General features: G+C 37.3%; 1 protein-coding gene across 1 annotated transcript in view; it reads right to left on the bottom strand.

Moving 5' to 3' along the window:
* Window positions 1–26,242, bottom strand: part of DNAH5 (dynein axonemal heavy chain 5) — a 152,298-nt gene that overhangs the window by 85,582 nt on the left and 40,474 nt on the right. The window contains exons 9-24 of the mRNA XM_063324079.1: window positions 24,194–24,301; window positions 23,325–23,447; window positions 21,316–21,531; window positions 18,462–18,569; window positions 17,641–17,726; window positions 16,542–16,863; window positions 12,916–13,122; window positions 11,062–11,233; window positions 9,610–9,755; window positions 7,302–7,461; window positions 6,533–6,775; window positions 5,514–5,704; window positions 5,327–5,426; window positions 3,809–3,945; window positions 2,103–2,304; window positions 1,378–1,613 (exon numbers count right to left, since the gene is read on the bottom strand). Coding sequence (XP_063180149.1) covers window positions 1,378–1,613; window positions 2,103–2,304; window positions 3,809–3,945; window positions 5,327–5,426; window positions 5,514–5,704; window positions 6,533–6,775; window positions 7,302–7,461; window positions 9,610–9,755; window positions 11,062–11,233; window positions 12,916–13,122; window positions 16,542–16,863; window positions 17,641–17,726; window positions 18,462–18,569; window positions 21,316–21,531; window positions 23,325–23,447; window positions 24,194–24,301 — 2,757 coding nt within the window. The remainder of the gene's footprint in view (window positions 1–1,377; window positions 1,614–2,102; window positions 2,305–3,808; window positions 3,946–5,326; window positions 5,427–5,513; window positions 5,705–6,532; window positions 6,776–7,301; window positions 7,462–9,609; window positions 9,756–11,061; window positions 11,234–12,915; window positions 13,123–16,541; window positions 16,864–17,640; window positions 17,727–18,461; window positions 18,570–21,315; window positions 21,532–23,324; window positions 23,448–24,193; window positions 24,302–26,242) is intronic.

Here is a 26,242-nt window from a genome sequence, read left to right as displayed (position 1 = left end):
TGGAATTATTTCCATTTACATTTTCCAGTTTGATCAAATCACAGACAAATCACAAAAAAAATGGAAACATAACTATCTGTCTGTGTGGAAAACACATCAACCTCTGTTTCAAAAATCTGAAGCATGACTCCTTGTGCCTAGGGACTCAAGGCTCCTGCTTGCAGAATTGGAAGCTTAGGGAATCCTTGGCTACTATGGCTTTTCCCCTTGGTTCCACGTCACATGGCAAACCAAGATAGGTCTTAGCAGGAACTTCCAAAATGTCATCTCCTAAGAGACCTCATTACTTTTGACAATTTCACAGCTGCAGATATACCTTGCTTTTCACCATAAACTACTTGTCCTATTTTTGCTCCTTCACACACCTAGGGAGACCCTCACAACTTCTAAGGCTTCTAAGGCTGAGAGATAAATTCCTTCTTAGCTGTATTCTGTGAAATATGGAAGGGGTCCATGCTTATTTCCATTATTTGCACATACTGCAAGCACATACTGTATTCCATACTTTACCCCACCTCAGAGGTAAGAACAGAGAAAACAGAGAGAGAAAACACAGGTGCAAAACATCTGCCTGACAGCAAATACAGGTTTTGCACCTCCAAAACACAAAATTAGATTTGTCAATGTTTGATAGATAAGAATTCTGTGTTAAGTTACTTTAATTTCAAACAATAAAGACACAACCCTGACAATAAAATTATGGGCAATCTGGAAGCATGAACATGCCTTAGGAAAAAAAAATTCCACTGAATGTCTAGTCAATGGTGCATTTTGCCAAACCATACTATTCTTAATTCCACACTGTAGTCAGGAATGTAGAGTAACAGTTACTATCTGTTTTTAATTCTGCCATTTGGCCAGAAGCCCCTACATTGTCAGATGTTCAATAAATATATTCTAGTAAGTGAACTTCTTTAAGGAAGTCAATTGTTTAAGTTTATTTCAACCCACAATATAACTGATAAAGCAATCACTCTCACGCATTCTCATACAATCTGTCTAACGTTAACTTTCTCCTTTCTCCTCTTCTGTAGGCTAAGCTAAAAAAAAAAAAAAAAGGAAAATCAATGCTTTTGATACACAGACTTTTTCCAAAGTACCAAACGCTTTCTTGCATTAAGTATCTCTATCCTCATCTTCCTCTTACCTAAATCACTCCATTTCTGCAGTAGTCACCAAACCACCTCTTGCCTTACCAAGTTTACATTTGTCTAAATCAGAGTTACATGCAAGAAGATTTACAGGAACACAAGTCTGCCACTCAACATTTAACACGTATGAAATCATACGCTTTCAAATCATACTGTTAAGTTTTAACCTAGAAAATAATTGCTCTGTTGAAACAGTACCCATACATGCAACATTCCTATTAACTACCTCAATGGGCCCAATTTGAGAGTCTATGGAGATCTGTAGTTCTCTGATCTCTTTTAAAGCTGACATGGCTGTTCTTATATCATCCAGATCCTTGATGCGGCGATTTAACTTCTTGCCGGTTTCCTCTATAAAAGTGAAAATTGCTTCCATCTCTGTTCGGTACTTCTTATTACAATGACACCCCAGCAAAGTCATCCAGGCTTTGATTTCTGCTCTCAGTGCTAGCTTCAGATCAGCTAAAAATATTGAACAATGAATAGATATTTAGATATTGTAGATATTTTTTAAGATGTACTTCTAATCTTTTTTCAATATATGTTCTCTTCACTTGCAATTCTGGTTTTTCAGTCTAACCAACCACATACAGAGAAGATGAAATCACATTGACACCTTTGAGTAATTTATAGGATTGCTTGCAATTCAGGATTCTTTTCCTGCTAATCTCAGAATATATCATATTTCCAGTAGGAAAGATGAGGCTGGATGCCACACTTCTCATCTTGTTCACGTATCATTATACATATTTCTGTCCTACACATCACTAATAAATGAGGCATTAGTGTTTTGTTTGCGTGCATTTACCGTCAAAACAGCAAACAGCCATTCTCTCTCTTTCTCCTTTCCATCTTTCACCAAGTTCACCCATCCAAAACCAAGCACCATCTCTCCTTCCTACAGGAGTCAGAAAGTATATGTCTAGAGAGAAGTGGAAAGCTGAACTCTACCAGTGTACAGTGCAATAGCTCCTACGCAGATGTATTCAGGCTCAGAATTGATTTTCAGCTCCAAGTCTTGGAAATGCAGAATTTCACATTCAAATTCAGAGACTAATGGGTTTCCCATCATTAATTTATTAATGGTTTCCTCCTTGTCCTTCTGCCATATATGGTGGTAACAACAAAAACTCTCCAAAGCTGTAAGAACTTCCTGAAACACATTAGAAGTTCAAAGAAAGATTCTCAGCATTATATGTATAGCATACAGATAGTATCTTAGCATCTGCTCATTAGAATACATTAAGAACTCCACAGTGGAGCAGGCTGAATCACCTCACTAAACAGAAGGCTGCCGGCAAAGTTGTGCTAAAGCAAGTTCCATTAACAATCACAAGCCTTGTCAGGAACTATATGCTAATCACATTCAATTGGTCACATAAGTAACATTATTTTCCAATGAAGTGATTCTTCAGTCAGTAAAATCCTAGGAAGCAGTAGGAAGTAAAATACTCCTTTAAGACACGGATACTTGTCCTTCCCTACCACTTATCAGAGTAGCAAATGAAACCTGAGCTCTAGGGCCCAACATAACAAGAACAGCAGTAACTCAATTCATCCTTGGATAATGAAGTTACGAGACAACTTTTTTTATATGTATGACATTGGTGATGTTAACATTAAATTCTACACTCAATTCAGGTATCTTTCATTTGAATATCATTTACGGAGTGTGCAACAGAATTATTTTTCTGGTTCTCAGGAGTTCAGGAAAATGTCAAAGTTAAATCATCATCACTTCAGCTAATTAAAAAAGTAAATAAGAGGTGACTGCTACAAAAGATAATCCACATCATGACTTATGATAAACATAGTGCTTTCAGGCATTTAAACCTGGCTAAGTGATAAAAAGTTCCTAATTACAAAATATTGAGCACCAAAATAACAAGATAACTATCCACCATTATCAACTGCACCTTAGCCTTCAGCACAAGCCTGTATGTCATTGTGCTAGTTATGCTTTGGTAGCACTGAAGTTACAATGCTTTAAGTCAAAAATTTCTACCTGGCAAAGCTTCATTGTAAGGTCGGGCTGGCCCCAGGAAGAACTGATGCAGAGTTCCCCAAAGAAATATCAGTTCAATACCTACAGTTTACTAGATAATGCACAGAATAAGGAAAGAGCAAGGAAATCATGCACATCCCTTAAGCTATCTCCTAACCTCCAGTAGCAAATCCTATGCAGGATTTACAAATGTCAAACTGACAGTTTTCTTCCAAAGACCTTCATAAACTCTTCAAAATGGGACAGAAGTCATGCTGCCTTCATTAGAATTTCTATGTGAATAAAACTGTATTTAACACACATGCACAATTACTACCAGTTCTATGTTAAGTACACAGAACTCAACTGTACCTACAGGTTTTTTATGACATTTTACCAATTGGAGATATGATTTTAATCAGACCTCAGTTTTACTTTATGTAATATTCAAAACCTCATAAATTTTTGAGCAGAGTACACTTAACCTGTGTTACACTTTCAAAGCATATTTTCAAATTTGCAGCCACATGTTTTCCATCGAACATGCTACACTTTTTCATTCATATGTTTAATCACTGCTTTAAATGCCTACCCTTATTGCCCAAGGATATTAAAAGTAATACATTAATATCCCTTGGATAGTATTATTAAATTAACATCTCGATTGTCTTACCCTTTTTGTAGAATTAATAGCAGTGCTGAGTAAAGACACTAATTTAATAATGTCTTTGTTCTCTGAAACACTCTTGAAGTAGTTCTGGCTTTGCAGTGGATCAGACAAACTGAGTGATTCTGCATCTGACGCACTATCTATAAAGGCAGAGTGAAATACAAAAGCAGTTTTAGGACAGACATATTGTTTAGTCCAAGAAAATTCCTATAGACAAAAACTAATGACCTATATTTCAATAAGCATGCATTTCAAAGTTAAGTATTCTTATTAATGTAAAAGTCAACTAGAAGTCTAGGTGGGCAATATAATTGACACAAATTCATAAACCTCTCCATTTTGAAACTTGCTTCATCTAGGTACTCTGTTAAATTTGGAACAAATTCCACTCCAATCTTTCAAATATAATCTTTCCTTTTCTCTCACCCCTCCCCAAGGTTTATCCTGTACACTTCACCTAAGTGATTCACTGATATATCAGCATTGAGAAAACCCATAAATATTTTTATTTTCTGAAATAATGTGGAGTAGACCACAACTGACAATTTGAAATACAAATTAACAATAAATCCAAGAAGATGATCCTCAAAAGGATAAAAAGATAAAAGGAAGGTCCATTAGTTAGGAAATACCCAGAATATTGAACTTACCATCATTTCTTATTTCATCTTAGCCAAGAGAAACTCTGTTTTAAAAGAATAATTTCATTTCTTAACCAGCTCAAGTATTACTTCCCTACTTTTTAGGGGTATAAGAGGGAGCTAACCTAAAAAGACTCAATATATTTTTGAAGTACCTGAAGTACAAAGTAGAACAATTAATTTGGCTTGATTCTAAACCATTTCAGACAAGAAAAACTCAGCAACCAAAGATACCATCTTAAACTTACTTGAATTAATGCCTTCAATAACTTAATTCCATGTTTCATCACAAAACAGATTAAGTTAAAATCTTCTTAGAAATTTTAGTCTATTCAATCCTCTACACAATCCTCTCTCCACCACTACTGCAACTTATATACACATTTCTATTCAATACTAGGCTTTGTTTAAGTTCAACTTACCCTTCTTAAAAGAATTTAAGCACAAGTTTTAAGACACCATTTGAACATGGCAAGTTAGAAACCACACTGGCAAATCGTGAAAGATCTTTTGTGTAGCAATAGTGGCTATAATTGTTTTCCAAACGTATCCACAATGTCTACTGCACTGCCCAAGCTGGCACCCTAACAGTTTTTTACGTGCTGCAGGTAGAACCCAAAGCAGTACAACGCTCTGAGAGGCACAAAAAGTCTCCTTACTCAAATCCACACAAAGACAAGGATCTTCAGGCAAGCCTGGTGTCTAATCACAGAGAGAAGCTCTGGCATTGTTATTACATCCTATTTCTCCTTTGAGGCAGATTATGAAGTCTTCATTCTACTGCTTTCAATGCACTGTGTATTTAATATCCTTTAACGCATATTGCATAAATCACATTTACCTAACATTCAAATTGAGTGATGTCAGAGTTTATCATTACCATGGATGGTTTTCGTTTCGGTCTCTTTCATTGCATCATCAGAATCACTGTCTCTGCTCTCACACCGCAATACAGCCACCTTTTTCTCTAACATTTTCTTCTGGGGAAGAAATAAAATTTCATTTTCTATTTGCAGTAGTTTTGAAATATTAGTTTTGTTTTAAGTAGGGCTGTTAAGGACACAAACCTTGGATATTCTCTCCTTACTCCACTGTCCAACTCCTTTCGTTACTTTCAAAATACTATCTACAGCTTTATTAAGCGTCTGCTGTACCTCATCCAAAGAGGGCGTCATGATGATATTAGGGATAGATAGGTTAATACTAGTCCTAATTACAGGATAAGCACTTTTTTTCTGCTCAGAAGCATTGTGATTTTCTAAATGAAAGACATAAAAATAAAAAAAAAGGTTGTTCACATTTTTTTCAAGACATCAAACTAGGTATTGTAATGATATAAACCAATATATATCCTGGTGTTGAGCATTGACTGTAATTTCTTAAAGAAAAAAAGATTCACGAGTAATTTACAACATGTATTGGTAAAGTCTATAGTAGCACAAGTGAAAACTAAGTGCTATACTATTTCTCTCCATGAAGCTCCTCTTCAACTTGTTCTGTGCAGCTAAACTCTGTTTAGCAGAAAAATTTGTTAGCTGGCTTGTATTCCCAATCAGCGTATTAACTTGGGCACAAAAACTCCTTAGAATCTCATAATATTGTATGCCTTATGTTATAGAGACCAAATAGAAATGCCTTTGTTTCTTAGAAGTATGTAACAAGAAAACACTTCAAGTGTTCCATTGTAATTATAGAAAGATCTGAATGCAATTAGTAAGAGAAAGAGAATGCACCTCTTTCTCTATTGTTTTTTTCATACATTTTTATGTAAAAGCCAAGGTCAAACGGGTAATCACTTATCAAGTCCAGCTCCAAATATAATATCCAGCTTCAGAACAGTATAGTCAGTCGTAAGCGAAACAGTGTCACAATGACACATTCCTACTCTCAGACGAAAAATAAAAAATCCGTTGGGAATATATCATGTCATCAATTGTCATTTAACAAGACAGCTCATTCAAACTCCCTTTGTTTCCCCCTCTTTTATATATGAGGCATATGAGGCTCTTTTTTATATAGTTCTGTGATATTAAGTTTACGTATTTACTTTACAGACTAAGAAAGCAAAGTACTGCAATATGGCCACCTAAGAAGTTGATCATGGAAGATGCATGAATGCGCTTGCGTATGGTCTCCAGAGTTTTTCGAGTGACTTTCAGAAGGGCATCAATATTACACTGATTGAAGTATGAAAGCAGTTCATTAGCTTCTTCCTCTAACATTTCTAGATCCTTTCTCTTCCTCTTTGCTGAAGGAGACAGTCCAGCCCATATCTCACTGGAATTGTGGGAAAAAGTCAAGCTTTTTGATCTTCTTTCCTCTTCTGTTGCTAAAATATCATAAATCTAGTTAGTTAAATTGACTTAAGGGACTTGAGGGACTTGAAAAGACAATAAAGCAACACCCGCACAGGTATCTGAAACACAGCTAAATTTTACAGAAGTGCAGATTATACTCATTTGTAATCTGTACCCCAATGTAGCAGTCCTTTTATGCCTATCCACCTTCTGTACTTAGTACAAACTGGCATGATTATCACCAAAATTTAGATATTACTTAATAGAATCGTACATTCTTTCTCTAGGAAATTCAGCAACTAACCAAGGCCTGTAAGTAGCTGCTTCCATGCAGCAGGCATTAACATTTCAACATGCAAGTTAGACTGGTAATATTGACCTATTTTGCAGATGATAGATGATTGTTACACGATTTGTTAACCAGGCAAATTCAAACAAAAGCTTTTAGACATTAGATACTGATTGATACTTCAGTCAACTAAGCTACAGTATCCCCCAACATATACTATCAGCATGAAAAAGAAACATAAGCACAGAGCTACAATACAACATTCTTACCTGTGTTTTCTCCCTTTATTTCACAAGTGGGTACAACTGACTTCTCTTCTTTTCCAACCTGTACCTCAGTGTCAAGTAACATGTTAATCAGCTCATGAGCAGCTTCTTCCACCAGTGAGCTTTTTAAATGTAAAGTCCGAGAACCTTTTATACAGAGCTCCTGTTATCAAACCAAAAACAAACCTATGTTCTTAGGCTTTAAAAACACAAACGTCAAGGCCTCAGATTTGTGAAAAACAGGATCAACACATGGCATTACTTTTAAATTGGTTTGTTCCAAACTACTTAGTGTTGGATTCTTTGTTGTGCCAAATAAGGCATCATAAACATCTTTCAAAATTGCTGTGGCATGTTTCCTAAATCACATGACTCATCCATAGTTCATATCATGAATCAACGTTTATAAAGTCTAGTTCCATTAAAGGGGTCCCAAAAGCAAGTGTTTCTGAATTTTCTTAACTTTCCAATGTAGACATGGAAGATCTAACCTTTCTTTTAATCGTTGCCATTTCACATTATTTGGCTGTGCCATAAGGAGTATTAGCCAATCACATTTCCCGTTTATAGCTAGATAGGAAATAAAATCTATCAAAAGCTATATTTATGATTAGAATAAACAAGAAAATTATCAAATGGGGGGAGAAGGAATCAAAGAATGACATTTAATAAAATTCAGAAATATATTAAAGTATTGCGCAGTTTTCTTCTTTAATACTTATGGTAAAATTGATCAAGTATGCTTTAGCCAACTATAATTTTTAACTATAATTGCCTTTTATTTTTTTCTTCTTTTTTAACTCCTATTCCTTTAAGCTTAATCAAATGTGGCTACCTCTGTTTAATTAAAAATCAATAATTGGAAAAATTCAGCCATTGGCAAGATTCAGTCGTTTCCAAATTTTAAGACGCAATCTTTGATCTTCCTAACGATTCAGTCTAGTTGAGAGAGAAGCCAGACCTGATTTGCAGTATCACAGGAACTACTAAACAAAGTACTTTGGGTTTTTTTCCATGGTATAACTGTTTTTGTTGCAGTGATTTCTTTAGGAACTTAAAGACACCTGTTAGGTGATAGAACTTATTTCTAGTCCCTTCTAATTAAAAACGACAATAAGTTTACAAATGCTGTTACCATTTTCATCAAACCCATAACCGGAGTTAGTACACCACTTAATCTGCTAATTCAAATTGATTGGCTGTTGTGGTGTTGTAATTGCTACATAGCAGTTCAAAGTTTCTTGCAGAAGACCAACATTAAGCAATATTAATTAATTATAACACAGTGCTGAGAAGTTTTTTCTGCTCGCTCTCACGTATTTTTACTTTAGTCAGTATATGTTTCAGTATTAGCCCTATGAGGAAAGCAGCAGCAGGATCAACAAAAACCCTATAGATTGCGAGGCTTACAAAATACCATTAATTACATAAAATATTATTGAAGTTTTACTTTGTGTTTAACAACAAGGTGAGCTGTTACAAGGGACAAAAGAGGAAAGGCCAAAAAGTTAAGTACACTAAGAGAAACAAACCTTTCATTTGTAGTATTTATTCCTACAAGAGGCCAGGGATGGGGATTATCTACATGATCTACAATGTCTTCCAAAGCAAAGTTTATTTCAGGAGAAAACACAAGTTAGACATTATATCCTAAAATGCCATAATAGCTCACTATTGCCTCATAAAAATCATTCTGTTGTTCAATTTTATTACTAGCTTAATCAGCTTTCTGACTGACTCACAACTTACATGCTTACAGTTAACCCTCTTCAACATAAAAGTATTTTGATGGGGTGAAGGAAGGGGCTCTTTCCAGAATACCTTCACCCAGGTACAGTATATTTTGCATGTCCCATTACCACCTCAGGAGAGCTTGAGATTAAGAAAAATATTACATCCTACATAATAATTTCCGTAGTATTTACTCTCCCAGGCAACCAAGTGCACTTGTTATGGAGCTATTCAGAGGCATCAGATGGGCAATTCTCTTATTTAAAGGCACTAACAAGCAACAATGATAAAAAAGATATTATCACAGAGGAAAAACATTTGAGTGCTATCAAAGCATAAAAGAAATATCATACAGTAGTTGGCTTGACATTAATAAGCTCAGAAAAGAACATCTCAGCTCAGACCTCTTTGCATTTGGTATTTTTGTTCCTTTTTAAGGTTCCAGACAAGAAACTGGGGATTTCCTTACTTCAGTTTCCCACATATGCTTCATTAATTCTACACTGGTTTTATCTCATAAAAAAAAAAGAGCAAAATATTAGTCATTTGACTCTTCTTTATGAAAATTTCATTGAATAACCTTAGTCTTTTGGAGAAATTCCTCACAGCTCAGTGGTTCATCTTCTGGCAACTCACAGAGTGGCACTCTACTCATTTCTTGAAGGACAGCGTCAATACGAAATTCAACCAAGTCATTGACTCGATCAAGTAATAACTCCAGCCCAGCTTTTGAAACAAAAAGAAGATTCAAGACAGGCTTAAAAGTTTGAAACAATAATCTTTGCAGAGTCCTGCTTAAATTTTTACCTCAACAAAATATCATACTCAATTTTATATGAATTCTACACATTAACCAGCTACTTCAAACATCTAAACTTTTATGGCAAGGTTCACCATTGAAATCACAATTAATTCTTTGCATAACATATGATCATCTAGCATATGGTATATATTTCCTAATAGGCAAATTAGGAAAAATGGGCAAAACATTATAAATATATATAAGATGATCTTAAAGTATATGTATTTCAAACACAAAGATATTAAAATTCAATTGAGGTCCAGGAATACTTCTCCTTCTCCTATAGCTTGAATTAGTTATCACTTGGAGCACCTACTAGCAACAGAAACTTTTTATAAATAAAATATCTATCCTTCAAAAAAAAGTGAGAAGCCAAATAACAGTTAACAGAAAACAATCACTAAAATTTTCACAGTTTAATAGCAATTTACTTTCAATGCTGAAATAGAAATAGCAGCAAGGTGCCTGTTCCAGCCTTAAACTACTTGTATTATTCAAAATTAAATTGGGTGGAATGTCAGGTTAGCATCCAAAACATATTTTAATTTGCTACTTCCACTGAAGAAAATTCCCACTAAAAAAACTTCTATCATTTCAAAAACCAAAATCTATGTTTGATGTAGTAATTAAGCTCAAGCAAAAGGAACTTGCTATCTTCAGAAACAATATGCATCTCAGTGCAATCTTGTGATAATCTTTTGAAAAGACTACAAGCTCATCTGTTTTCTAAAGCTGTTGCCCATCTAAAGATGTGTGCATTCATTTTAAAGAGACTGATGTAAAAAAAAAAGTTTAATATGAAAAGGTATTGAGCAGTGACAGTGCCAACTCAGTTGAGATATCTTTCCCTGAGAACTTGTTTTGTACGTTATAAAAACAAAAGGAAAGATTAGGAAAAAGTCCGAAACCTAGAAGCTCTTTAGAAAAGTAGCTATCATATTTTGAATCCAGAATACCCAGGACATTTTGCACCCTACTTCATGCTTGGTTCAACTCTAACTGCCATCCCATCCGTATTAGTAAAAATTTGACGAATATGTGAGACAAAAAGAAGGTGTTGTTATAAAGCAAAGGTTTCATGAACTACAGGACCGATGAAAATTCCGATTTCTTTCATGTTTAAGTCAATTAAGTGCAAATCAAATTAAGGATAGTAAGTTTAATAATATATCTTGCATTTGTATAGGAAAAAAACAAGCAGAAGTTAATGGAAGGAGGCAAGCGACTTACCTAGCTTGTAAAAAACTGTATTAATATATTTCTCAATATTCAAGGATGTCCAGGTCAGTAACATTAGACCTGGCTGGATAGTATCATCTACGTTTGCCAACCGAGGAGCCACCAGTTGTTCAATAGGGTGTTGTATTTTCAGTTTAATTCTTTTATACTCTGTCAACATCATCTGAAATAAACATAGAATTAAAACATTAGTTAATATACACTGATTTGAACCTCTTCACATACACATATTTATCATAACTTAAATTAAGACAATTCCTCTAGATGTTCATCACTGAAATTCTTAAGAAACAATAATAAATTCTTTGGGAAATGTTTCCGTTATTTTTGGCAAAGATCACTATTTGTTGCTCTTCATAATAATGCAAGTACTAGTTCACATGAAAATTCATCTTTATAGATTGTACTGGTTTCGGTTGGGATGGAGTTAATTTTTTTCATAGTGGCTTATATGGTGCCATGTTTTAGATTTGTGACCAAAACAGTGTTCACAAACACACCAATGTTTTGGCTATTGCTGAACAGTGCTCATACAGCACTGAGGACTTTTCTGCTTCTCACACTGCCCCATCAGCGAGTAGGGTGGGGACACACAAGAAGCTGGGAGGAAACACAGCCAGGACAGCTGACCCCAACTGACCAAAGGGATACTCCATAGCTATGGCATGATGCTCAAAAATAAAATCTGAGGGAAGAAGGAGGCAGGGGGACATTCAGAGCTACACTGTTTGTCTTCCCAAGTAGCCTTGCTTTCCTGGAGATGGCTAAACACCAGCCTGCCAATAAAGTAAATTAATTCTTTATACCGCTTTGCTTGTGCATGCAGTTTTTGCTTTCCCTATTAAATTGCCTTTATCTCAACCCCTAGGTTTTCGCACTTTTAACGTTCGGATTCTTTCCCCCGTCCCACTGGGGGGAGTAAGTGAGCAGCTGTGAGATGCTTAGCCGCCTACCGGAGTTAAACCACAACATACATAGAAAAAGGCTTGCAAATTTAAGGCTCCAAATGGATGGCCCAGGAGGCAAAAAGCTCAAGGAAAAAAATGCATCTAAGTGAACTTTTCAGCAGCGTTATTAGACCAGCCTTACCAGAACTTTAATATGATATTTGGTTTCTAATGCATCTTTAACCTGCTGATCTAGTTCCATATTTTGCAAAACACAATCCTTGCAATAACTTTATGACTTAATATGACCTTTTTTCCCCTCATTTCATGATCAAGTAGCCCTTTGAAGCTGTAGTTTTCTGGACCCCTGTCTTTGAACCCCCATCTTGAGTCACTGAGAACCTTTTAAGTTCATAGGTAGACAAAATGATCCAAAGGATTTAAAAGATGAAAGAAAGGGAAGTTTTAGCTTCTTTGTTTTAAACTATTCCACAGACATCTGTGTAAAACTCTGGTGCAGGAACTACGCTGATACTTGCTGGGTGCTCTACACTTTTTAGAGGCATACTATCTGTTCCTCCCTCCCCGCTGTCCTCTCAAAACACAGTGTATCCAATGTTGACTCCATTATTGGATGAGAGACAAATTGTTTATCATTTAGAAAGCAGGCAACAGAGCAAGGCATCTTGTAACCCTCCTTTCCTCCCCATTGCCATCTCTTTCCCAAGCTCTGCAGAGCTTCCCTAAACCCATGCATCTTTGAAGTGACTTCACAGAAAATACAAAGGCAAGAAATTCTTTTTAAGAGTGCCTCAGGACAGTCATAAAGATAAAAAATATATTTGCCAATGTTTTCTATTTGTGTAATAGCTGATCTTCATTTTTTTCTTCCATATGTATAGAACCTAGATATCGAAATGTACACTACACATAAATAAAAGAAATAAAATAAACCCACATGCAAATTGTTGACAATCTTCTTATACCAGTCTCTCTTCTGCTGAATAATACTTGCAAATGGTGGGATTTCAAGGCACATGTGAGCCATGCAATCTGTTTCTCTGATTAAAGTTAATATTTGAGGGTCAAAATTAACAAATAATTCTCCTGTTTCTGGTGCTTTTACCAAGAGAGATGTCTGAAGTCCTCTTTGAGTTAATTCAATCTGCAGGAAACAAAGTCATCATTCCTGATCAGAGAAACCAGTACAATGAAATACTTTGGTTTGGACATAAATGGCACTTCAGCAGATACTAAAATCAGGTACTGCTGACAATAAAGACTGATATGGTAGGAATCAACAATGAAACATTATTAACACAATCTGTATGTACCCAAATGCTTAATAATCAAATTAACTGTTCTTTATCTGACAGACATTCTTCTCCTGGTTCTTGGGTATTATAAGCTGCATTCCATAGTCCAACATCAAAAGCAGAGCCATAGACTTTCTTACTTCAAACCTCTTAAATCTGAACTCTCACTTCCTTAAAACTTATTGCACGTTCTTCAATAAGGCTGCATACAACCTCCTTGATGTACTAAATTATTCTTGGATAACTTCTTCAAACATATCTTTTGAATAAACTTTTCCTCATTTCCCCTTTCACTTGTTTTCTTCTACCTAACAGATATACCACACTCCAATCTTAATGGAACTCCCAATTATATCCAACCTCTGGGCAAATTTTTAAAAAGAAAAAAAATCTTTATTATAGACCTTTTTAATTCTTAAAAGGGAAGCCTACTCACACTATTGGTTTAACTGCCTTATTTGAATATTAGAATTCTATTTGTGCTCCACGTGATTAGAAGGGAGAGTATTCATAAGTTTGGCTGATACCAGGAAGAAGTCATGCCTTAGGTAAGGAAATTTCTCCTACGTGAAAAATTTTGCTGCTGTTCCTAGTCTCCAGTTGCTGACATAATTTTATTGTTCTTTATTCACTTCTCAAATTTAATATATCACATTACACTGAGATGGATCTTGTTTTTAAACAATAGTTTCATAACTCATTGATTTCTTTCAGTGTACTTTTTCCTTTTTTTATAGAACACAGGCTGAAAATTTGCACCCCCTTTCCACATCTAAAATACAGTTTCCTATACTACTTGCTTCAGCTGTATCATGTATTATCATGACATTTTAAAACAGCATTTTTCAATAAATCATCTAACCAATTTTTCTCGGTGAAGCTGTCATGCTCTATCCATTAGCACCAAAGTCACTCAGCAGAGCTGCCTTAAATAGGAGCTGAAATTTTTTCTGCAAAGCTCACCAGCAAATCTACTGCACTCTTCTTCGGACTTCAGAGACTCATTATTCACATTATCAATCTCTTCCCCTCCCATTTATGTTTTTTTTTCATGCAATTTTCATTATTAAGGTAACAGAAATTTGTGACATAAATAAGGGCTACATTGAAGATGCAAATCTTACACTGCCATAGAATTATAGCAACTTTCACACTTCACGGTATTATATTATTTTAATATGTCTAAGTTGAACATAATTTGCTATAGCACAAAAATAACGGCTTTAAATCTTATGCTATTAAAAGAAGTGGATAAAGGAAGTGGTAACCATCCAGTAACAAACAGGCAAAAGAGGGGAAAAAATGTTCACAAATACCAGAAAGTGCCACTAATCATAACTATTTCCACTGTATGGAAGAATAAATAGTAGGAGGAGCTACAGCCCTATTTCTGTTGCATTTACAACCCCACAGGACACTTGCCCTGCTCTATTGTTTTTCTTTTGTTCAGGAGTAGAGCAGGAGCTCCACCTTGTGTTCCAAAGTACTCATGTCCACATCAGTCTGCACTCCTGTTGCCTCAAGACAGAAGAGATTGCTGAACAGTAGTTACATTTTTTTGCCGTATCTGTTAGACAAGTGCATTGATGTTAAAGTGGATATACTTCTCATACATTTTCAAGGCACGTCTGCTCGCTTCAAAAGTTTGAAATTGTGTTCAAATCCAGCTCCCTTTGTTCCCACCTAGTAAGGTTGCAGCAGGCTCAGCAAGTTTATGTGGCTGCTAAGTGGAATTTGACTCTGCTGTAGGAGAAACCAGATGCTTGCTTTTAGCACAGATCAGAATTGCGTCACTAGGACTTCACAAAGGCAGGCACCAGTTCAGGGGAAATGCCTTGAATGCTACAGTCATTTTGTAAAAGATGAACGGAGAGTGTACTTGACTGCTCCATTAAGGCATGATACATGTCAGAAAATCTGATCACTAGATCATCTAGCCAAATGAGACAGATGTAGTCCCACAAGAAGCATACAGCCTCCTTAGTCTTCATAGCTGGAACAGGGAACATATCTCAAAAGTGCCCAGGAAAGGCCACGATATGAGCAGCAGGCACAATTCAGTGAAAGCTATCACCAGTATATTTGGAACCATGCAGGTATCCAGCACAGTACTGGCATCAAAACAGAAACTGAGTCCAAGATAGAAATACCAAACAAATACCAAAGGCTTCCTGAAGCATCACAATTCCTCTTCCATAAAACATGAACGATACACATACCATACCAGCTCTCTGTGAAGAGTACATGAAATCAAAGATAGGATTCTCAAGTCACCAGGGCAAGCACTTGAAGTTAATACATTTTTAAGTACAACAATGGCAATTTTCACCAATGCCTGGGAAGAGGACCAGAGGTCAATACATTCTGGGAGGATACAGAGGTCAATAGTACCAAACTTAGATCTGATGTACCTGAAATATAATCTATAATGAAAGAACAGTTGAGGTAATACTCTTCAGGTTCCTTGGTTCCCAACTGGCAGTCAACACCAGATTAATCATCAGTAATGTATATCCAGCACCAGAGCAAGGCAGTCTGAATACAGCATATTATACAACCTCTAATATAAGCGACCAAGCGGCTGTGTGGTGCTCAGCTGCCTACCAGAGCTAACCCACAACAGGCTCAAGACACACTTGTACACTGAGGATGCTATTAATTCTACAGGGTGCTCTATCTGTTGAGACTGGAGGCTTTCTTATGTGTACATTCACTTGGAGTGTATGCATGGATTGTCACTCAAAAAACAAATCCATAGTGTCCAGACCAGAGGAAACCTCTGTGTCTGCTTTTACCTTAAGATAACCGGCTAATAAAACTCTCCTCCCCACACATGGTCTTCTTGCACCAGAGTCAGTAGGATACAGCAGAGACAAGAGGGGCCACTAAGGCTACCACCGGATCTTCATTATACATTTCCATAGTAAATAGTTTTCATTATAACTTCCTAGTTATAATGAAGGTCTTTCAATTGCTCCTAAACTCAGCTACAGGCACTCTTTATTAATGGAAACACTTTCTTATAAAGTACCTTTTCCTCTTCCACCCCTCACTTAAGAGGCATCCTAAGTCTACGGCTTGGCACACCTGACCACTGCTATTAACAAGAGATTCCTTCACACTGGTGTAACCCAGTGTTTCACTGAGGCCTGAAACAACAGGAATCCAATCTTGTCTGTAAGGCTAAATGTTAGCAGTCTACCAACAACAAAAACCCACCACGTTGTTTTTTTTAAAGAAATATCCTAATCAAAATCAGCTTTTTTACCTGCTGAAGCCATCCCCTGTGGTAGATCACCTCAAACTCCATAAGAACTTTTGCTACTTTGTTGTAGTTGCGGATTACACGCTTGCCATCTGGTGTTTGCAGAACAGCCGGGTGCCGCTGGAAAGACTCCATAGGCTCCTGGATCCTATGGAATAGGTGGCGTGCCCACAAGATCTTACCAGCTATTGGAGGCAGATTACGAGCCAGTGGAGGATCATGCTTCTGCCTAGTGTAGATCTTACAGACTGTTTCTATGTCATGACCATAGTTTTGAAGTATTTTCTGATACTTTTCATCAATGCCAAGGTTCGGGATTTGTAATCTGGTTAGAAAAATAATAATAACTTTAAAAATTCCTTCAATACTTCTGAAATTCTTATGATGCATTGTTGGAAAATACAGTCATTCCAGATTCCCTTGCATTCTTTAGAAAATAACTACTTTAGCAGTAGAGTTTTCACTAAAGCTTGAAAAAATGCTGTCACAACCTGATTCCAAGCAACCACGATTTAGGCCAGATGATAAAAGTTTCCAAGTAAGCCTACACATTTTCTGTTTTGTCACTGTTTTCAAACACTGAGATAAAATTATGTGCAGCAAACTGTAACCAATCCACCACTAGCAGTCTATTCCATTAAACAGAATATTTTAAAACTGATGCAATAAAGACTGAAGCTGCTTTGCAACAATGTGAATTTATCAAGAAAAATTTCACTGTTTCCAAATACAAGCATTTTACTCTCTCCTAACTGCACTGTGGTAACAAATTAACGTCCTTATTCAAGGACAAAGATAAGGCAAATATGCTAACAGCCATAAAGCATTCCTGTATTTATGGTAATTTTGAAAGACGAAGTTCAAAGTCCACTTGTATTTTGCATTTTGAAAAACAAAAAATATGGGTTTTATTCATCCACACTGCTGAGCAGACATCCCTGAACAGAGCTGAGTGAGAGGAGGTCGAGTTGTTTTTTGTTTATATTTAAGGAAATGCCTCCTGCTCTGCTCACCCCCTTCCCACCATCCTCAGTGTTATTTCCATCGCCTGGCAGAATTCTAGTCATCTAGCCAATTCTAGAATCCAGATAGGACATAGTACCTTTCAAATTTCTTCAACATATTCAGTGCTCTTTCAGTGTTCGAAATATTTTCAAAGGTGATGTCCATGAAAATCCTTAATTGATCCTAAAGGAAAGCAAATAATTCTACACCAGAGAACTACGTAAGGTACACACCTCAAATATGCCAGGTATTACTTGAGAGGATTTATCATGCACTATATCAGAACATAATTTGTTTATGTGAAACTAACCTCAGTAAGTATCCATTTTATCTTTTTTCTTTCCCTCAAGAATTAAACACAATACAATCAACTTTCAAGGCATTTTCTTTTCCAAGTTCCCTCTGTAGCTCTACAACCAACAAAAGCTTTTGTACCCTCAAGTGTTGCACCATGCTGAGAGCCCTCAAAGAATGCTTGCTTACGTCTTTGGCAGCCAAAGTGAGCCAAGAATTTATTTTATTTTTTTCTTCTATAAATACCCTTTCCTTCCACCAATTTGTGATTTCAGAATATAGGAAAGTTAATTATCCGACTTATTTGTGCTATGCCCCCACTCACCCAACGAAATCATCCATTTCTGTGTTATTCTTGCTAGAATAACTTCCAAATAAAGTATAGTAATAAAAAATACTTTTGTTGGAGGTCCCCAAGGCCCTTCCTGGACCATTCCATGAAATTGGTCTGAAAGTTAGATAATAAATGCAAGCTTTAAAGTGGAGATAAATTAGAATAATTTTTCAATTTCAGAATACAAACTTCGAGATTTGCATAACTTGTTTGGTGGTAACTCAGAGGTATTGTTGTTTTCATGAGGCTTCATCAGTAAATTAAATTCTTATTTGAATCATAAAACCTACATGAAGATCATTTATCTCTTTGCAAAACTCTTCATAGTCTTGGTCAAAATCAGGCTTCCGTTGATCCAAGAAATTGTAATGCCTTTTCTTCATGATGTCAACAATGTTCTAAACAGTTTCACAGAAAAAGAAAATTATCACCAAAAATTTTTCTTATCAAAAGTCCTACTGTACCAAAATATTTAGCACCATGGGCTGTGCACATTCACATTCTACCTTGCCATTAGTTAGCAGTATTTGCTAAGCAATATAAGCAAACCACTTAAATGACATACTTGCAGGAAACAAGTTGCTGCAATGACCATATGAATTTTATTTATATTATTTACTTCTAGTTTCAGTCAATTAGAATTGACAGAAAATTCAGACTCCTCCTTTTAATCCAAGACATTTGTTACCCATGAAATATGCTCTCATGCAGAGGTTCATTATTTCTATTTAAAAGTTAACAAAGTTGAACACAGAAAAATATTTCCACATTAGTATTTTCCATGTCTTTAAATTCACTGATTCCAGAGAAAAACACACTATTCAAAAGTCACAGTAAGATGCAGCCCATCACCAGCCAGGATTTATTATTCCTGGCTTCTCTTACATAGCTGTCCACTCAAACGAAAGTACATCTTAATCAGCATCTCCCTTGAGCTGTACACACAGTTAAAGGATTTCTAATGATGAACCACTGTTCAACGTCCTAGTTGTTTACCACAGTACAGCTACGAAGCTCAACGTATTTTCAGCACAGCAGACTTCCATCGTTTTATTATAAGTCAACTGAACTTCAGTTTTATTGCTTTGCTGTAAATAAAAAGTCCATCTTTTCCTCTGAAAACAAGCAGATCCTAGACAGCAACTAACTGGTAAAGCATAGAGAACAGCAACATAAAAACTTCCCATTGTAAAAATTTTTCAAGTCGTATAATCAGTCACATAACTATAGCTATGGTTCATGTCAAATACTTCAATACCTGGATTTTGTCACTGTTAAAAAAGTACAATCACTTTCTGCCCTTTATGGATACTATCCAGAACCTTCCACGTAGTATTTTCTACCTAAGCATGTGTAATTTCCCTTTACCCCTCTGCCCCCCAATGAAATTGACTTCACAGTAACTAGGTCTTACACAAAGCTCTTACTTTAGGATTTTAGTGCTGCAACAGATAATGCAGTATATCTGTACAGAGTTTGCAGACTGCATCACAGCCTGGGCTAATGGTCACAGACAGCTTTTCAAATACAAATGTCCCAAACAAATAAGATGTCTGTGTTCCAGCCTACCAAAATAGTACCTTCATAGTATGACCTCAAAACTCTCAGCAACCTGAGTTGCTGAGAAGCCTGCTGGCACAGCTTTAGAGAGCAACTCTCAGTGAAGGGAGCAACATTTACAGCAGCCCACGCCTATCCTGCCCATGTGGAATAGTCTTGGAACAAGCTATCCTTCCAGTTGTGCCCAGGTTTCTCCTCAGAAGACTATAGAAGAGAATGAAGGAAAAAATTGGCTACTGTGAAGGATGTAGTCAAGGAATCAAAACCCTGGACTGCAACAGAGAGTGAATCGAAGCAGGATGGACTATGGAATGCTCACATTTTACCGTACAGTTACTTAACTAAAGCAAAACGATTCACTCATGGCCATAAAAAAATGGAAAGGGTAAAGCAAATCAGAATCCCACATTTGCCTGTACTGCCACTGTATCACATGTGATCTCTAAAAGCAGTCTACAAACTCCACACATTGAATACTTCTGATTTATTTTAATATTTACAAGTGCCATAACTAGGATACTGCACCAAGAACGATATACAATAAGGTAAGCTAACTCATGCTTAGTAAAAGCAGGGAAGACTCTACTTGCTAGAAAAGAAAGTTAATCTTGGAAAGAAGGAAGGAAAAGAACGTGATCTGGCATGTTTATATTCTCAGAAGAGCTCCTTGTTGTTCACGTCTCACTCCTACTAAATAAAAGGACCAGGAAAGAAACCTGAATAGTAATACTAACAAGCAAAGGGATTATGCTATTACAAAAGAAAAAGCCCAAACTTCCAGAGCTTTCCAGAACAAACCAGCTAAATCACTTCTCTTGCTCCCTCACCCTAAAGAAAACTATCTGAGAACTACCTCTTTCTTCACCCATAAAACACAAAGCAGATGACTGTACTCTAGATCTAGAGTACAGATTTTAAGGAAACCTGATAATCTGTTTTTCTGGAATTAAACACACTATTTCCTTCACGAAACAAAGTAAATCTGAGAGTCCAAGGTCTTTTTCTCTTTTTAAAAGATGACTTATTTCAAGAAATTAAATTTATGTTTTGTTGGTATTTGTACAGCACAGAAATGGAACTAGGGCCTGTTCCACTCCAAACTGCAAGGAAAATCTGACTGCGGCATTGACCGCCAGGGCAATGGAGCCAGCCTCAGTGGCAGGCGCTGATCAGCTACCCCTAAAACAATGGGCAAGAGATGAAGACAGTCTGCAATTTTGGTCACAGTACACTTTCATAGCTGGCAAAACATTTATGAAGACAGAAATGTTACACTTCTCACTTTTTCTCCTGATCATAACACGAACCACAGCTCCAATTACTCCTGTTACAAAGTCCCCCCATTTTGTTGCTTTTTTCAATCAACTTTGGTTTTAACATATCTCTTCCGCATGTCCCTCTGCCCCTTTTCATCTGTCTGCTTCCTTTCCATCAATCACATTTACATTGTTAACTATTACCCAGTAATTTCGGCACAACTTACAGAGTTAATTTTTCTCTTGATAAACACTTTTCTCATTTGCATAATTATTTCTTGTTTAAAGTTCAAGTCAGACTAACAGATATCTAAACTTCACCATGTACCTCATATTTTGTGATCATTCCTTCCAGTCCCTCTATGTTAGACTCCTGTAGAACCGAGTAGGTTTTCATAGTATTGAAAACGTCTATTATCTTTACGAGACGTCGATGAAAGGTTTCAAATTTTCCAAAGATATACATCTCGCTAAAATCAAACTGTCTTTCAGCTGGATTTTGTTCCAATTTCTCTTTTACTTTGTGAAAGCAATTTTGATATTCCTAAAAACAAAGAAAAATTTAAAAGAATGTCAAGCATAGAATAAAAGGCACTGTCATTAGCTAGAACAAAATTTATGCAGGCAGATATTATGCTAACTTCAGATCAAGAAGTTTCATCAATAAACAATCATGAACACTATAAAGACAGTAACAGAATTTGTCTCTGAAAACTAAACCAATACCATTACAGGATCACACATTTCATCAAATGAATGAACTGCACGTATATGTATTTGTACATTCCATCCTTAGCTAGCATGAAATTCTGTTCCCTCCATTTTATAGCAGGGCTTGATGTGTTTACTGAATTTCCAAGAAGACAACCCAGATTTCAGTTTTCAGAGACTGAAAATAATGGTTGTATGCTGAGCAGTTTTATTGAGTAATAATATTTCAAATTTTCCAAAATCACTTTCCAGAACAAAACCCTTCTGCTCCATGGCAGCTTCCTGTTTTCATTCTGCTTTCTTACCTGAGCACAAACCTTACTCCAAACATGTTTAAATTGAATTATTCCCAAAGTCAATTTACAGTCAACAGATTTGCTTGGTTACTTTCAAGAGTAGCTCCCTCTAAAAAACAATCTTCGTTATTTTTTATCACATATATGTACTAATAACCCCATTTGGAGACAGTAATACAAAGGGCCCATAATTTCCTAAGTTGTTAGTGATTCAAATTTTAAATTTTAATCTATTGATTTGCTGAAAGCTTTTGTAACTAATATAATCCTTCAACATATTTTAATACAGCAACTGGATAATTTGCTGTATCTTTGTAGAAATATACAAATTCACTGCTCATTGCTGATGGTAAGACATCATATAAATTTACACTGATTTCTGCTAGAACTATGCAAGATTTGTTGCTTCAGAAGGTGTCAAGGATGAAGTTCTAGTCTATTAAGAAATCAAAAAGTAGTAATGGAGAAAACCTAACGTGAACCTCCTGATATCTACAGGGAGGTTATCAAAAAGACAGAGCTAGGCTCTTCACAGTAACACATGGACAGAGGCCAAGAGCCAATACGCATGAATTGAAACAGAAGATGTTCAGACTAGATGTGAGGAGAAAATCTTTCACCCTAAGGACAGTCCAACAATGAAAGAGGTTGCCCAGAAAGGCTATGCAGTCTCTCCATCCTTGGAGAACTTCAAGACAGGACTTTGTAATCAAGTTTGATCTCATAGCTGCACCTGCTTTGGCTTTGAGCAGAACATTGAACTAGACACCTGCTGAGGACCCTTCCATGCTGAATTATCCTATGATCCTACGCACCAAAGGGGGGAAAAATCCCAAAACAGTCATGGGAGTGTATGCAAAAAAAAAAAAAAAAAAAAAAAAAAAAAAAAAGCTATCTTTCCAACAAATCTACACAATCTGAACAGCTGAATTCTTGTCAGTTTGCTAAATTACCCTTTCTAAAGGTATAGCTTGTCCTCATATCTTTGGAATATATTCAGCTCAGTAACTCAGTCTGTTTTAATTTCTATCACACATCCCTCCTCATCACGCGAGGAGAAACTTTCTAGAGAAACTCAGGCATGAAAATCCAAGTAATTCTCATATAAGAAGCACAGTTAAGTTAAATGCTGATTCCAGAAGTTCAGCAGGCACTGAACTGCATTCCCTGTTAGCTCAAATATAAAGGCTCCAGTTCCAAAGGGTATTTTTCAGTTGTTTCATTTTTTCTTCATTATAACATTGCTTCCTCATACAAAATAAAGTTTTCCTAATCACGTTGTCTTAAATCTCACCTTATATTCTGTTTTCCACCTGCTCTTCCCACCTACCTGTTTAAGTCTAATGGCTGCTTGTAGCTTTTCCAGAACTCTCTCCTGAGGTTGACTCCAGATGGTGGCCGTATTGTTGTTTGAAATGTAAGATTTACATGCTGTGATCATCTGATTGGTCACCTAAAACCAGTTTTAATCTTGTGAAAAAAACAAGTCAAGACAAAGCAGATCTAGCCCTTCTTTTAGTCTCTCCCCATACCTCTGACGCCACCAACCTAAAGCCTGCAAAATAGCAATTCCACACACCAGCCACATAGGCAAACTGTCCTCCTTGCAATATCCAGCCTCCAGACCGTTACACCACCAAAATGTTGTCAATTAACTATGCTCACCCTAAACCTAAACATATTGTACCAACCCTGAAATGACATTGAGGACTACAAAATCATAAGACTTCAGCAATTCTGAAGCAAAGGTAAAATCAAGGGCTGATGAGACTATGATCATTACAGAATAGTTTGTCCTTCCAACTCCATTTCCTTCTTTATGCAACCATAAGGAGGTTTAATGGCTATATAAGCGCACATAACCAGTTCTACAAAAAACAGTTCACCACAGGCAAACCTCTTTGTAACAAAAAGTTCCTTCATCTATTCATGTCAGTGTTGAGATTATCCCTCTCCTTCACGAAGTCTGAGAAAATTCTCACAACTCCAGCTACAGAGAGTAAAATAAGTTCTAACTACAAAGTAGTTTTATCGCTATTTCAAATTCTCTATATGTTCAAAAAAGCAGCATTAAATTCACCAAAATGCTGCCTCTTCAATTGCGTGGTCCCTTTGTGTTTTCTGTATCTCACTCAAGAAAAAACATACACGCGTGCACAAAAAATCTGGGAAAATTTCCTTTCACGCTGTAGCACCGACCTTCACAAACAGGGAGGATATCTTTTCAGATGTGTTGTAATACTGAGAGATACTCTGAATCATTTTAATTGCATTTATGAGTCCTGGAATAGCATCCACCATGGACACCTGGAAAGAAACACAGGCTCTGAATTCTGCTCAGCACTTCTGTTACCATACATGAGCTCCACACCTCATTAGAGAACGCAGGAGCGTTACGGGCATCCTAACGCTTCTGCCGCTGTTTCCCTGGGCCTCTCCTGCGGACCTGCCTGTCCTACTTCACTCTCCAAGCTCTACAATTCAATTTTGGGGAAAAATTTTCATGGGCGTCTTGGCTGGAAGGATTCTGATACGTGATGTAACCTTCCATATAAAGAGAGACCAAAAATTGCATTTAAGCCTCATGACGCTCATTTGAATAAAGGAACTACAAAGAGCAACTTTCCTATAGTACTGGCATTTAGGTCATAAAAAATTATATACAATAGATGAAGTGCCTGGGAGGTGATATTGTAGCCCATTCTTTGGGTGCAGGTACCCTGGTGCTGGCAGCAGGCCGGGCCCCCGTGGCGCCGGGCCGGGGCTGCCCCGTGCCGGACACAGCCGGTTCCAGCCGGCTCCAACGGCCCCAGCGCAGGGCACAGCTGAGCCCCTCAGCCACGGGCGGGCGCCGCGGGGAAAGCCTGGCTCAGAAAGGGCAAAACGCTGCCCGGCAGCCAGGGCTGAGGGAAACCGGGTGAGAAACAGCCCTGCGAGCCCCGAGGGGAGAGCGGGAGGAGGGGAGGAGGGGCTCCGGGCGCCCCCGCGGAGATGCCCCCGCGGCCCCGGCAGAGACCCCGCTGGGGCGGGGGTTTCCCGGCAGCCCCTGGGAAGGGCCCGGGCTGGAGCAGGGAAACGCGTGAGGGGGCAGGAGCGGCAGAGGGGAGCTGCCGTGGGCTGACCGCAGACCTTCATTCCCTGCGCTGCTCAGAGGGAGGAAGACTTCGAGGGCGGGAGTGAAGGGGTGAAGCCGAGTCTGGGAAGAAGGGAGGTGGTGGGTAGATGCGTTTTAATTTTTGTCTTTGATTCTCACTATCTAAATCTGTTTTCACAGGCAATAAATTAAGTTACTTTTCCCCAGGTTAAGTCTGTTTTGCCCATGATGATAATAGGTAGGTGATGGCCCTGTATTTGTCTGAAAAATCCACAAGCTTTTTCATATATTCTGTATTCTGTCATCTATATTCTATGCCTCATTCTGTTGAGGTGGAGAGAGTGTGCTTGGGTGGGGGTTTAGCCCATAGCCAAGGTTAACGCACCACACCCATTCTAATTCTTCATACCCTCTATGATGTACAATAGAAATGCCTATTGCTAAATACTTTGAGGAGAAGTGTCATTTCAAAAGTCCAGCAGTCCTGTCTTCAGCCCATGAAGGGGTCAGATTGAAAGATTTTTTCAGGCAGCTCCTCCTCACATCTGAATTTCCAAAGCAATGACAGTTTTACTCTGTTGACAAACTGGTTCTTGACATTTTGCAGTAAACAGTAGTAAGGGAAAGGTTCTCACTCCATGCCTCAATGGCTTCCACCCCAAGTGCTACACCCTCTCAAAACTAGACGTCTCTGAAGCTGGCATCGCTTCCTCCTTGGTAAAAGCCACTACAGGGAGCAAAAAGCAGATCAAGTTTAACACACCCTGCACAATGCTAATAGCAAGCATATTCACTTTAGCTCTGTTTTGTATGGGTATCGTACCAACCTTTCATTAGAGACACTCAAATACCAGACTGGGAAACAGTGAAAGAACACACTGTTCTAACACCGTCCAGTAAATGCAAACAAACAGAGCCATACCACAGTTGCCCAGAGCACTGTTTGGAAGCAATTTCAGTTTGGGAAAAGTATGGAGAGAAAGAAAGGTAGCTAGGATAGTCAAAGCTTTGAGTCTTCACAGCTACTTATCGTATTTCTGTGACTAGGAAGACACATACCTGGTTGCAAACCCAGTTTTAATGAAAGCAACCATTTGCCACTTTAGCAGATAATGGGACAGTGAGAATCCTTCCTCCTCTCCCATACTTTAAGT

This window comes from Chroicocephalus ridibundus, chromosome 2 (genome assembly GCF_963924245.1).
Source record: "Chroicocephalus ridibundus chromosome 2, bChrRid1.1, whole genome shotgun sequence".
Classification (NCBI taxonomy): Eukaryota; Metazoa; Chordata; class Aves; order Charadriiformes; family Laridae; genus Chroicocephalus; species Chroicocephalus ridibundus.
The sequence above is the reverse complement of the archived record's forward strand: the minus strand, read 5'-3'. Positions and strand labels throughout refer to the sequence as shown.